This window comes from Pan troglodytes, chromosome 6 (assembly GCF_028858775.2).
Source record: "Pan troglodytes isolate AG18354 chromosome 6, NHGRI_mPanTro3-v2.0_pri, whole genome shotgun sequence".
NCBI lineage: Eukaryota > Metazoa > Chordata > Mammalia > Primates > Hominidae > Pan > Pan troglodytes.
The window spans coordinates 74510386-74524992 of NC_072404.2; the positions used below are offsets into that span (position 1 = coordinate 74510386).

A 14607-nucleotide genomic window follows, 5' to 3' on the forward strand; every position below is an offset into this window, starting at 1 on the left:
CTGAGTTTTGAGAGTTCTTTATACATTCTGGGTATGTAAGTTCTTTGCCAAATATGTGATTTGCTGCAAGTAGTTTCTCCCATTCTGTAGCTTGTCTTTTTGTTTTCTAAACAGTTATTCCCAGAGCAAAATGTTTTGTTTTGTTGCCAGATTTGGGATGCAGGTTCTGTGGGCTGTGGCTTTAATGTCAGTTCATTGTTCAGAGTTTTGTAGTGCTGTTTCCATCTGTTTCATATATGTGCTGATCTGAGACCTGCATAGTGGTCTCTCCGTTAGTTCCAATTTGGAAGCCTTTGGTATGGAATAGCGTCAGATCCATGCATATGCAGCCTAGGGGTAAGCCTAGAAATTGCTTTCTTGAGTTCTCCTCAGCAATTTTTCCCACACTTTTTGTTCTCAAAGGACTCATATTTTCTTTCTTTTGTCCAGAAAACTGTGGATTTAGTTACTCCACTCTGCCATGTCTTTCCACCACTGCCTGCACATTTGAGACCAAGGATAGAGATTGGGAAAAATTGATAGTTCTCCTGCCTCAGAGTTTGGCTCCTGCACTCTCATTTCAGCCATAGCTGCAGACAAAGCACACGATTGCTGAGCACTGTGGCTCAAGAGAAGGAGGAGATGGTAAGTGGGGGGATCCCCATATTCTCTCTGGCTGTTAGGAGTTCCCTTTCACATGGCTGGAGCCCAAACTAGAGGAGCTTTCTCTGTGCTGTGGGGCCCATTTCCAGGTTGGCTGGTGGTATTGGTTGGAAGAAAGTGGTAATCTCTTAGACAGCTGGGTGATACTTCCAATTCTGGTCTTCCCCACTTCTCCATTTTGCTTTTCAGAATCCTCAAAAATAGTGCACAGTGCATACTGTCCAGATTTGACAGCTGGATGAAATCTGTGAGGCCTCTCTCCCCAGCAACTGCAGTCGCTGTGCTCAGTTTTTCTTCCTTGTTTTCATTTATGCCTGACTTCCTTCTAGCTGTCACCGGTGTGTCTGCACACCTTAATGTTCAGCCAAAGATTGTTGTTTCAGACAAAGATTGAGATTGCGCTCAAACATCTCAATCTTTAGTTAGGCTTCCACTCTGATCAGCAGAGCCTGTGCATACACAGAGGAGACACAGGAGAACCTTGTAAAAATAAGAGTGAGGTTAGAGGGGAGGGCTTGAAATTTGAGTTCATTCCTTGGCCTGGACGTAGATGCATTGCGAAAGTGGAAGTTTTGTCCATCTTTACAGTTGCTTTTGCAGGAGAGGATTTATTTTCCTTCTCACTTGGTCATGCTAGAAGACAGAACTCTACATCTCAAGTTTTATGTCTTAAGATAGAGATCTTATCATGCTTTCCCCTTTTCAGGAGCTTTCAGTGGTGACTTTCAATCCAGACTCTGTAGCTTAGAGTTTTAAAAAGCCATCATGATTTGACTTCCCACCTAAGTTGTTTAGTTTACCTTCTGTCTATGCTACATCATTCATATTTTACATTTGCCTTCTTGCTTCTGAGCTTTTTGTGAAAGGCATCCTTCCTGTCCAGAATGCCCTCCCTCTTTCTGTCATCCTTCCAAGACCCTTTCAACACAAGGCTCTTTAAGGTCTATCGCCAGCATCCCCAAGTGGTCTCTCTATACTCCCTAAGTGAGAATTCCTATGTCTGTTGCTCCCTAACAGTTTCCTAACACTTTCTCTTTTTCTGCATTTTTCAGTCTGCCTGTACTTTTGGTTATGAGCTTCATGAGGGTAAGGACATGTTCTATGAGTTGCATCACCAGTGCCATCTAGCTCAATTCTCTGCACACTGTTGGCACTTAGTAAATGTTTGAGTTAAATTAATAAGATCCCCAAGATATAGGGCTTAATTTTATCTGCACATGTGAGTCTTCTTGAATGAATGGTGTGGAGTGCTGCTTTTTTTCTGTGCTTGTTTGGCAGTTTGTTTATATGGAGAAGAATGAAGACCATGTGGTTTCAGTTTGAACAGAAATTGTTGCATAGCGATTTACCATACAGCTGTGAGACTATGAACAAATGAGTTTAAATATTATACAGTAGAAAAGAAAACTGACTTTGGAACTTAAGGTATTATTTCAATTTTTTTCTCTTCTCTTCTCTCTAGACAAGGCCTCGCTCTGTCACCCAGGCTGGAGTGCAGTGGTGTGATCATACCTCACTGCAGCCTCCAACTCCTGGGCTCAGGCAATCCTTCTGTCTCAGCCTCCCGAGTAGCTGGGACTACAGGCATACACCATCACTCCCAGCTAGTTGTTGTGTTTTTTGTAGAGATGGGATCTTGCTGTGTTGCCCAGGCTGGTCCTGAACTCCTAGCCTCAAGTGATCCTCCCACCTTGGCCTCCCAAAGTGCTGGGATTACAGGCATGAGCCATTATGCCCAGCCTGGGTTTGTTTTTTTTTACAGTAGCCATCCTAATGGGTGTAAAGTGATATCTCATTGTGATTTTGATTTGCATTTCCCTGATGATTAGTGATGTTGAGCATTTTTTCACGTTTGTTGGCTGTTGGTATGTCTTTGGAGAATTGTTTATTGAAGTCCTTTTCCCATTTGTTAATCGGATTATTTGGGTTTGTTGTTGTTGTTGTTGTTGTTGTTATTGAGTTGTAGGAGTTCCTTTGTATTTTAGATATTAACCCCTTATTAGATATATGGTTTGCAGATAAGTTCTCCCATTCTGTGTGTTGTTCCTTTTTACCCTGTCAGTTGGTTCCTGTGTTGTGCAGACATTTAATTTTTAAAAATTTTTTATTTCTTTTGAGACAGAGTCTTGCTCTGTCACCCATCCTGGAGTGCAGTGGCGTGATCTTGGCTCACTGCAAGCTCTGCCTCCCAGGTTCACGTGATTCTCCTGCCTCAGCCTCCTGAATAGCTGGGACTACAGGCGCCCGCCACCACGCCTGGCTAATTTTTTTGTATTTTTAGTAGAGACAGGGTTTCACCGTGTTAGCCAGGATACTCTCAATCTCCTGATTTTGTTATCCGCCCTCCTCAGCCTCCCAAAGGGCTGGGATTACAGGTGTGAGCCACCACACCGGCCTGTGCAGACATTTTAAAGTTTGATATAATGTATTGGTCTGATTTTGCTTTTGTTGCCTGTGCTTTTGGTGTCATATCCTAGAAGTCATTGCAAAATCCAGTGTCGGGAAGCTTTTCCCCTAAGTTTTTTTTCTAGGAGTTTTCTAGTTTGCAGCCTTTACATGTAGGTCTTTAATCTAATGTTAGTCCTTTCTTAATTTTTTATTTTTTATTTTTTATTTTGGGCAGGGAATAAGTCTTTCTTTAATATGGCTGTGTCAGGAATTTACTATATTTAACATTCTTTTTTCTTCCTTCCTCCCCTTTCTCCCTCCCTCCTTCATTCCCTCCATCCCTCTCTTAACAGCTTGAAGATAATGGAATCACTCACTTTTTGTTCATAATTGGTAAGATTTTATTTAGTAGAATGATAATTCATTTTCAACAGCACTTTCTTGTTTGTTCAGTGGTTAGCAGGAAGAAGATGAGCCTTAAGTCTGAACGCCGAGGAATTCATGTGGATCAATCAGATCTCCTGTGCAAGAAAGGATGTGGTTACTACGGCAACCCTGCCTGGCAGGGTTTCTGCTCCAAGTGCTGGAGGGAAGAGTACCACAAAGCCAGGCAGAAGCAGATTCAGGAGGACTGGGAGCTGGCGGAGCGGTAAAAGGACTTAACTAGGGGCGGTTGAACAGTGACGTGACTGGATACATAGTTCTGTCACCGTCTAAATACATTTTTTCACTTCTGCTTTGAGCTATCAGCAAGTCAGTTTAATATTAAGGAAAAGGATGTTTTCCTCTCTTCTTCTCAGTCAGCTTTTAATGAACAGCTTTCAGTAGTTTCTTCATTTTGTGTTTGTCTTCTGATTATTTTCTTTGGGTTGTGTTAGTTTTAGTTCTCAAATGTAGACAATAAGCTCCTTGGAGTGGAAGAATGGAGACAGGCATATTTCCTGGTGAAGATTAAATGAGCTAATAAATTTGACGTACCCAGTGCAGGGCTTGGAAATGGCACTCATCAAGCATTATTTCCCTCATTCTTTTAATATATATTTAGCATGGCATCTAGCTCAGTGATAAAACACAGTAGTAGAAATCTGTTGACTTGTATACATAGTCATTGCATTGTAGAAATTTAACTTATATTTAAAAATTAGGTTAGCATTTGGTATTATCCGGAAATATAATGATGTTAAAAATTAAACGATGGGCCGGGCGCAGTGGCTCACGCCTGTAATCCTAGCACTTTGGGAGGGTGAGGCAGGAGGATCATCTGAGGTCAGGAGTTCGAGACCAGCCTGACCAACATGGTGAAACCCCCTCTTTACTAAAAATATTTAAAAAGTTAGCCGGGCATGGTGGTACGCATTTGTTATCCCAGCTACTTGGGAGACTGAGGCAGGAGAATTGCTTGAACCCAGGTATCGGAGGTTGCAGTGAGCTGAGATCGTGCCACTGCACTCCAGCTTGGGAGACAGAGTGAGACTCTGTCTCAAAAAATAAATAAATAAATAAATAAATAAATAAATGATGGGATGGCTAGTGAGCATAGTAACTAATAAAATGCCATGAATAATGCTAATTCTTTGCCAGAGCATTCTAGAATTCTAAAACTGCTTCAACAGAAGAAAGTCAAATGGAATTCTGCCAACTCCTCTAGCTAGTTGTTTTTTTTTTTTCATCCAGTCAGCCAATATTTGTTGAGTGACTCCTTTGCTGTCATTTGTGGTGAACTCAGAGAATTAGAAATTACACATTGCTTTCAGTGACTGTGGTCAATCAAAGAGAGAAAATTTTAGCCGAGAACATGAATGATCTCCTCAGGGTTTCCACTGCATGCCTGATGCTGTCAGTAGCAGATCCTGTTTCAAAAACAGAGTAGAGGCCACTAGGCACAAAATCCCTCAGCTTCCTCCCCTCACCACATAAAAATGTCCTAGTACCTTTATATTAACTTCTTGTCTGTCCCAGAGAAAGAGGGGTCCCGATTCCACCCACGGACTTAGCACCTCCACCTGTGATTTTTGTTTCTGTTTCTTACTGCTTTTAATTGTGACCCTGCTAAATCTCTCGGAAAGCTTGTAAAAGCAGTGATTGCTGGACCTTACCCACAGAGTCTCTGATTTTAGTGGCTTGGGAGTAAGACTAGAGAATTTGCATTTCTGACAAGTTGCCTGGTGATGCTGCGCTGCTGTCTGGGGAATCATACTTGGAAAATCATTGTCTTTTAGATAGTGCTTGTGCTTTTTGTTTGTTTGTTTGTTTTTGAGACAGGGTCTTGCTCTGTTACCCTGGCTGGAGTGCAGTGGTGCAGTTTCAACTTACTGCAACCTCTGCTTCCTGGGCTCAAGTGATCCTCCTGCTTCAGCCTCCCAAGTAGCTAGGACTACAGAAGTATGCCACCATGCCCAGCTAAGTTTTGTATTTTATGTAGAGACAGGGTTTCACCATGTTGCCCAGGCTGGTCTCAAATTCCTGAGCTCAAGTGATCCGGCCGCCTTGGCCTCCCAGTGTGTTGGGATTACAGGCGGGAGCCACTGCACCTGGCCTGTGTTTGGGAATTAATACAGGTGGTTCACATGCAGCTAATCCAAAGCCAAATTTATTGCTTTTATTTATTATTCTCCGCATTCTGAACATTTTCCTCCTAACCCTTCTCCTGAGTCAATTAATGGCATCACTACTTACCAAGTTAGCTAAAAAACCTTGGTTTCATTCTTGATTTCTCTTTTATGTCCCATGCTAGCTACAACTTGACCAAGTTCTATTTCTTCCAACTCAGAAAAGTCTTTTGAATTTTACCTTTTGTACTCCTATTTTCCAGGTGCTTATTTTCTTTTACTTAAACCTTTATAATATACTCTTACTTCTTGTTCCTGTCTCTAGTTTCTCTACCCTTCAAGTTGGTCACACAGCTACCTGCATGATCTTTCTAAAGTACAGATCTGACAGCGATGACTTCTTGGATTTACAGTCTTTCTTGCTTCCCTACCACATGATGAAATCCAGAATAGTGGGCTCAGCAATCAAGATTCCCTACCCTCTGGAGCCTTCCTGTGTAGCCAGCATCACAGTTCATCACACGCCCAGTGCTCTGGCTACATTCAGCTTGTTGTGAAGCAAACCACAGGCTTGCACATTTGTAGTTCCTTCTTTCTGGAATGTCCTTTCACTTAGAATCCTATTCAGCCTTATTAGTCAGGTGTGGTGGTGTGTGCCTGTAGTCCCAATAACTTGGAAGGCTGAGGGATGAGAATTGCTTGAACTCGGGAGGCAGAGGTTGTAGTGAGCTGATACCGTGCTATTACACTCCAGCCTGGGCAATGGAGTGACACTCTGTCTCAAAAACAACCAAAAAAAGGATCCTATTTATCCTTTAAGACCTCACCCAAACATCACCGTTGTAAAGCCTCGTCAGACTCCCCCAGCAGATTGAGTTGTTCTTTCCTGTGTTCTCACAGCACTCAACTTTTACTCTCTGATGTAGCAGCTGTCCCATTCTGTAGCAGTTGTTTACTTACCTTTTTGTCTGTTCCAGCCTTGAGCTTGTTAGGGAAAAGGATTAGACTTGATTTCTTTCATGTAACCCTAGAGCAGTAGCTGAGTGAGTATGAGAAGACCCCATTTGAAATCTGTAGTGCATCCTGTAGCAATGTGAGACCTCAGACTGATTTGGCATATTTAGTCTCTAGGTCTAAAATCTTTAGATCCTCCTGAATTAATGGAGTAATGACCTTCACATACAGAGAAACTTTGGAGAATATCTAGATCATTCTAATCCTCCCTTGAATTGCAGACTCCAGCGGGAGGAAGAAGAGGCCTTTGCCAGCAGTCAGAGCAGCCAAGGGGCCCAATCCCTCACATTCTCCAAGTTTGAAGAAAAGAAAACCAATGAGAAGACCCGCAAGGTTACCACAGTGAAGAAATTCTTCAGTGCATCTTCCAGGGTCGGATCAAAGAAGGGTAATGTTGTGATACTCTTTTTTTTCTTCTCTGCCTGAGTGAGACACAGAGGAGATCCCCAATGCTCATAAGCTCAGCTTTGTAATTTCTGTCAACTTTTTGAGAACATCAGCTCAGATTTGACACTGAAATTGGGTTTGAGGGTCAGACAATATATGAAATCAATACTCTCTTTGGTTGAAAGACATTGTGTTTTAGAGAAATTTGTTTATAGGAGGAATAAAGAGAATTGAAATAGGTACTTTTGCTTATGAAATTCATCCCTATCCAAATGACTATCTCTTTGGATGTTTTGGTTTTTGTGCCTTTATTTGTGGATCCTGGTTTGTTCTGTGGTATAATACCCTCACTATTCATAGCTTGTCAGAAATGGTGATTTCTAGGCTTGAAAGTCATCTGAGAGAGAGATTTTCTGCCTGAGAGCTTATTTGAGAGACAGCTTGTGTCTTGAGGAAGTGTATTGAGAACATATAGGAAAAGGCCCAAGTTGGGCTCTTGGGGGGATGAAAGTGAGCCATAGTAGCTATTTTCCAGTGCATGGATTTGTATGTAGGTGATCATATTCACCCTGCTTTTTAAAATGCCATATAACCAGCAAGAGGATTGTCACTTAAGTCACAGTTGTTCTACCATTGAGCAGACTAGCTAGTTGAAGTGGCCCAACATGAAGCAAGAAAGAATCTTTGTTGTTAGGCCTCAGTCTGTCTCTGAAAATTTATGTTGGTACTCAGAGTTATGCAGTCAAAGCGAAATAATGAGGGAGACTGGGAACCAACACTGATGCTGTCAGAAGACCTGTTCTCTGGGAGCCCCCTCACTTGCTCCCCAGTTCCTACCCTGGGGTAATTGTAATGAGGTCTCCCCTGAAGGCCGGGGAATGAATAATAAGACAGTGTTACTTCTTAAGATACTTGCTGGTCTTCTAGGTTTTGTGACTTTTGCTGTTTCCTTTTGTTTTATTAAAAGGAAATATTGCTCATAACCAAAAACACACCGTCTTTAAGACATGGATACCAGACCTGGTGCGGTAGCTCAAGCCTGTAATCTCAGCGCTTTGGGAGGCCAAGACAGATGGATTACCTGAGCTCAGGAGTTTGAGACCAGTCTGGGCAACATGGTGAAACCCCGTCTCTACAAAAAATAGAAAAATCATCCAGGCACAGTGGCATGTGCCTGTAGTTCCAGCTGAGGCCAGAAGGTTGAGGCAGGAGAATCATTTGAATCTAGGAGGAGGAGGTTGCAGTGAGCCGAAATCGTGCCATTGCACTCCAGCCTGGGTGACAGAGCAAGACCCTGTCTAAAAAAAGGAAAGAAAAGAAAAAAGATTGATTACATGATTAATTTGAAGTTGTTTCTTGGTTGGCTGCCAGTTGTAGCAATTTTATCTCTACTAAAAAGGGGGGAAAAATTAGTACCTGCCAGAGATTAAATAAGAATGTATTGGGCTCATGATTTATTTATTAGGAGGTGGAATAGCCAGGTAGTAAGGTGACTTTGGAGTCACTCGTGCTTTGAGCCCTAGCTTTGTATTTACCAGCTTTGTGACCTTGGACAGACTAACCTCTCTGAGTCCTGTCCACACTGAGGGACAATAATACCTACCAGAGGCACGTGATGAGGATTCAGTGAGTTAATGCATGTAAAGAGCTTAGCACAGTGCCTGACACACACAGTAGATCTCCAGTAAGTGTTAGCTGTTTTAAAATGCAAGTTATTCTTCTGATAGAATTATCTTGCAGGGAGCACAAGGGCATTTGCTATGAAGAATACTCATTCCTATTTAGCTTAAGGTCTGTTTCTTGATGATATGTAGTGAAATGATAAGTATTTATGATAACAGATGAAATAGTAAAACAAGTATAAAATTATCAGCTCCAATAGCCTCATTTTGCAGATGACAGTGTGAAAGTCCATAAAGGTTAACTAATTTACCCAAGGTTGCACAATGAGTTTGTGCATGAGAACTCATGTCTCCTAATTCCTGGGTCAATATTTTTCCATTATATTCCTTTATCCAATGTGTATACTTCAGAAGCCCAGGTTATTTAATATATATCATAAATAATATATATATATGAAATTAAGTTTCTGTTACTTAAGTACATAATTGTCATTTATATTTGCTAACTCTCCTTGGTGGTTTTAAAAACCTGTGTCCCAAAAGCCTCTGTACAGTGTGCATTATACTATTGAAAGAAAATTTACAATTTAGTGCAGAGTCTGTACTTTAAAAAGAAACATTTCTGGAGCTGGGTGCAGTGGCTTCTACCTACCTTCCCAGCTACTTGGAAGACTAAGGTAGGAGGATTACATGAGCCCAGGATTACATGAGCCCAGGTAGGAGGATTACATGGCTGCAGTGAGCTGTGATTGTGCCACTGCACTCCAGCCTAGGCAGCAGAGTGAGACACCAACATTAAAAAAATTAATTAATTAATTAAAAAAGAATCCAGGTGAATTTTGTTTTAAAAATATGTATGCAGAATGATTTTTACCTTTGTTCTTGTCTCCCCCCATCCCCCATCTTTTTGAATGATAGATTTGTACTTTAGATTGTTTGTTCTTTAGTTGCTTTTTGTCTGTAGAAAGCTTTGGGGATAAAGACCTTAAAGTATTTTAAAAATTCATGTTAGAAAAGAAGATTCCATTGTATCTTTGTTTCACAGATCACTTAATATAACTTAGCCAGGTAAATTTTGCATTTCACACTGATTACTTTTGTTTGGCCATTGTGTTTGGATAAGATTAGCCCAAGTGCAGTTTTAATGTATTGGGTCTAGACTAGAAACAGACTTTTTGGATTCTGTATTCTTGAATCTTCCTTAGTCCATGATACCGTTGCTGTTGGTGTTTTACTTGCTTCTGTTAGTAGCATAAAGGAAAGTTTTTATGCCATACATAGCAGCTTGGTAGCAGACAAAATACAAATAACCTTCTAAGGAATTTGAAGAATATCTTCACATTCTTTTAGAGTTGGATACGCCTTCAGAGAAAGTAAATGGAATGTCTTGACTGTAAAGACTCAGTTAAAGTGTTTTAGTCTCCACAGTCAGGGTGAGTGAGCTGTATAGAGGAAGTCATAGTGGTTGGCCAAGCTGAGATACTTGCTTATACATTCCAAAGTGCCCTTTTCTTTCAGAACTCCTATAATGTTGTCATTCCAAGTAGAATCTTGTGTACCTCTTTCATGAACGGATCTGAAGACGATGATCCTCTAAAGCATATCTTTTCATTTTTAGAATTAAAATACCAATACCACCCAGACCTTAGAAAGTAAACCTGATTCATTAAAGTGAATCAGGGCTTCTTGGAGAAGTGACTGATTCTGGGGCTAGAGTAGGGAAAAAAGGGCCCCTTCAATATTTTGGGGACATTTCAGAAGATCCAGAAGCCAGCTTGGAGGGGTTTCCACTGGCCAAGTCTGGGATAATTTGAATGTCAAAATAAATAAGGACAATAAGGCCAGGGCACGGTGGCTCAGGCCTATAATCCCAGCACTTTGGGAGGCCAAGGCAGGCAGATCACCTAAGGTTGGGAGTTTGAGACCAGCCTGACCAACGTGGCACAACCCCGTCTCTACTAAGAATACCAAATTAGTCAGGTGTGGAAGTGTGCGCCTGTAATCCCAGCTACTTGGGAGTCAGAGTCAGGAGAATCGCTTGAACCCGGGGAGTGGAGGTTGCAGTGAGCTGAGATCGTGCCACTCCAGCCTGGGCAACAAAGTGAGACTCCGTCTTAAAAAATAAATAAAATAAAATGAAGAAATCTATAAATAAGGACAATAAATGAAGTATAACTGATTGAACAAAAATCATAATCCGTGTGTTAATTTAGTAAAATAGAGAAATACGGCTGGCACAGGGGCTCACGCCTGTGATCCCAGCACTTTGGGAGGCTGAGGCAGGTGGATTACCTAAGGTCGGGAGTTCGAGACCAGACTGGCCAACATGGTGAAACCCTGTCTCTACTAAAAATACAAAAATTAGCTGGGGGTGGTGGCACGTGCCTGCAATCCCAGCTACTTGGGAGGCTGAGGCAGGAGAACTGTTTGAACCTGGGAGGTGGAGATTGCAGTGAGCCAAGATCGTGCCATTGCACTCCAGCCTGGGCAACAATGTGAGGCCCCCATCTTTAAAAAAAAAAAAAAATTTAAGAAATTAGCTGGGCTAGTGCCTGTAGCCCCAACTACTTGGGAGGCTGAGATGGGAGGATCATTTGTGCCTGGGAGGTTGAGGCTGCAATGTGCTGTGATCATGCAACCGTACTCCAGCCTGGGTGACAGAGCAAGACCCTGATTAAAAAAAAAAAAAGAAAAACCAAAAACACAAGGTGACTTTTAAGTTTAGGAGCAAGCACTTGCTGTTTGAGCCCTAGCCAAAATTATGAACTGTAACGTGGATTAGGTTGTTCTTTTCCATATTTCCTGCTTCTTCACTTCTTTCATCTTACACACGGAATCCCTATTGGCTGTTCAAACATAACTAACCTCCTCCCTGCATACCGAACACCTGAGCTGTCTCTCACTTTCCCCTCTCTAATCCAAACTTCTGGCCTCTTAGTAGGGATTGATTTTTAGGAAGCTTAGAGAAAAACAACCAGGTGTTGATTTTAGTAACTTGTATGATCATAACTAGCTAATAGAGTTAATCCTCATTTACATTTTAAAAGGGTTTTTTTTGTTTTAAAGCAAAAGTGTGTCTTTGGAAAAGTATGTGTGGGAGGGAGGCATGTTGTAAGCAAAGCAATAAAGGAAATGAGTAGGATTTTCTTGTGTTTTGACTGGTGTACAGACCTCCAAAGTCAGAGGAGTTGGTGTTCTTCTGAAGAGTCTTCAGTCCTCTGGCTTACTGAGGTAGTTGTACTACCTCATAGTCAGTTGTTACATAGTCAACAGCTCAGGCTTTGGATTTAAGCGCACAGACCTGGGTTCAAATTCCATTCTTTACTATGTAAGTGACTGCAACGTTATTCAAGTTACTTAACATATTCAAGCCTCAGCTTCCTCATTTGTAAATATTGTAAGTGTACAACCTGATAGACTTGTGAGGATTATACAAAATAGCATTGTAAAAGTACTTAGTGCATAATAGGCATTATCTATATGTAAGTTACTACCATTATTATTTTGTCAGATGGAGTGTTATGTTTTTGTTGGGTTGAGTGTTCTATCAGAGTCAGATAGGTCAAGTTGGTTGATAGCATTGTTCAAGTCTTCTGTCTTTACTGACTTTTTAAAAATCACCTCTCTGTCAATTACTAAGTGAGGAATATTGAAATCTCCAAATACTGTGAATTTGTTTTTCCTTTCAGTTCTGTCAGATTTTGTTTTATGTGTTTTGAAGCAGTGTTATTAGTATATATATATTTAGGGTTGCTGTGACTTCTCGAAGAATGAACGTCTTTTTTTATGATGAGATGCCCCTTTTTTGTTCTTGGTAATATGGTCCATGTTCTTAAGTTTACTTCGTCTAACATTGGTATAACCACTTAAGCTCTTTTTCATTGTTTCAGAGTATGCTTTTCCTTTCATTAGTATTTAACATATTTGTATCTTTATATTTAAAGTTAATTTCTTACAGACAGCATGAAGTGGGGTCTTGTTTTTTTAACCTAATCTGATAATCTCTGACATTTTATCAGACTGTTTATAGCACGTATATTTAATGTGATTTTTGATAAGGGAAGGTTTACCCCTGCCATCTTGCTGTTTGTATTTATCCCAACTTGTCTTAGTTCCTTTTCTCTTCTTTTCTTGCCTTCTTTATGACCACGTCTTTATCTCCACTATCAACTTGTTAGCTATACCTCTTTGTTCTGTTTTGTTTTTGTTACTGGTTGTTCTGGGGTTTACAGAATACATCTTTAACTTACCTACCTTCAAGTAGTATTATATCACTTTATAGAAAAAAGAAAAAAAATTTAAAACAGTAGTGTTATACCACTTTACATAAAATAATCTTAGACGGGAATTTTTAAATGTTATTTATTATTATTTATTTATTTTTATTATACTTTAAGTTCTGGGTTACATGTGCAGAATGCAGTTTTGTTACATAGGTATATACGTGCCCTGGTGGTTTGCTGCACCCATCAACCCATCACCTACGTTAGGTATTTCTCCTAATTAGGTTATCCCTCCCCTTCTCCCCCACCACCCAATAGGCCACGGTGTGTGATGTTCCCCTCCCTAAACAGGATTCTTATGTTTCTTCCTCCCGTCCTTTGTGCTGTGGTTCTACACGTTACTTGGTGGTTTTTCTCTCATCTTGGGTAGTTTCCTCATACACATGTGCAGTAGTCAGCCACACTCAAGGGAACCCTCTGCAGATACCTGGAGCTTTTTCTATGTAGCCCTCTCCCCTCCGTAGTGTTTGCATGATATTTTGCCATGCAAATTCTGGTCACATTGGCCTCCGTGAACTCCAAATGCTATCTGCTCAATTCAGCAAGTCAGCTAGGCTCTGTTTGAGTGGCCTCTCCCTGTGCCAAGACTTTAAAACTCTCCCAGCAGTGAGCTGGGACACTCTAGGACAGACTCTGTTTGTTTCCCTTCTTTCAGGAGTTAATCTGCTGTTTGTCTGTCATCCAGTGTCTGAAAACCTTTTGTTCATATTTTTGTCTGACCTTCCAGTTGTTAAGATAGTAGAGTAAACCTGATGCCATCAGAGTATTCCATCATGACTAGAAGCAGAATTATCAGAGAAGGATTCACTTTCAAACACTAAAGAATTTTTTTCTAATCATACCGATGTCAACACAATCTTTGGTTTTCCATTGAGATAAAAAATATTTTAGAAAAGATGTTGCATTTTTTGTTTTAAATTAGATTGTACCTGATTTATTTATGTACTTAAAACATAGTATATCCAAATGGTTCTAGCATAACAGGTATGGTCAGAAGTTTCCTTTCTAGTTTGTCTCTTGCCCATCTAGTTCCTAAGCACCACTGCTTTGTTTCTCCCACTTTCAAACAACTTTTGTTACTAGTTTCTTGTGTATCCTTTTGTGCTTTTATTCTGAGTTATAAACACATATATTCTTATCCCACTACCCCCTATTTTACATAAAACATAGCACAGTGTACATACCTTACCTTTTTTTTTTTTTTTTGGAAGAGACAAGGTCTCATTCTTTCACCCAGGCTGGAGTGTAGTGGGATGATCTCGTAGCTCACTGCAGCGTCAAACTCCTGGGCTCAAGCGATCCTCCTGCTTTAACCCCCACAAATAGCTGGCACTATAGGTATGCACTACCATGCCTGGCTAATGTTCTTACTTTTTGTAGAGAGAGCAGCTACTCGGAGACTTGAGTAGCTCAGTAGGAGAATCGCTTGAACCTGGCAGGTGGAGGTTGCAGTGAGCTGAGATCGTGCCACTGCACTCCAGCCTGGGCGACAGAGCAAGACTTCGTCTCAAAAAAAAAATAAAACATACTTTTAAAAAAATTATTTTTTCGTTTTGGAAATCATTGGGATATGGGGAACTTAATTTCCTTATAAACATTAGAGAGCATAGTTCAAAATCAGGAGGCTTAGAATGTGGTCAAAGACCAAGTGGTAGTTCATACTTTCTGAAAGCACTTACTGCCTGTTACAACATCCTTATCTCTCTTGTGTAAATGTCCCAT

General features: G+C 40.7%; 1 protein-coding gene across 34 annotated transcripts in view; it reads left to right on the forward strand.

Annotated features, from left to right (window-relative positions):
* Window positions 1-14607, forward strand: part of RABGEF1 (RAB guanine nucleotide exchange factor 1) — a 164487-nt gene that overhangs the window by 116864 nt on the left and 33016 nt on the right. For 23 of the 34 annotated variants that reach the window (XM_063814286.1, XM_054655638.2, XM_063814299.1 and 20 more), the window contains 2 exons: window positions 3484-3679; window positions 6815-6981. In XM_063814286.1, the coding sequence (XP_063670356.1) occupies window positions 3501-3679; window positions 6815-6981 (346 nt within the window). In that variant the 5' untranslated portion in view covers window positions 3484-3500. Of the gene's footprint in view, window positions 1-429; window positions 625-1448; window positions 2068-3483; window positions 3680-6814; window positions 6982-14607 lie in introns of those variants that run through there. The other 11 variants (XM_063814282.1, XM_063814285.1, XM_063814298.1 and 8 more) reach the window with 4 other exon arrangements.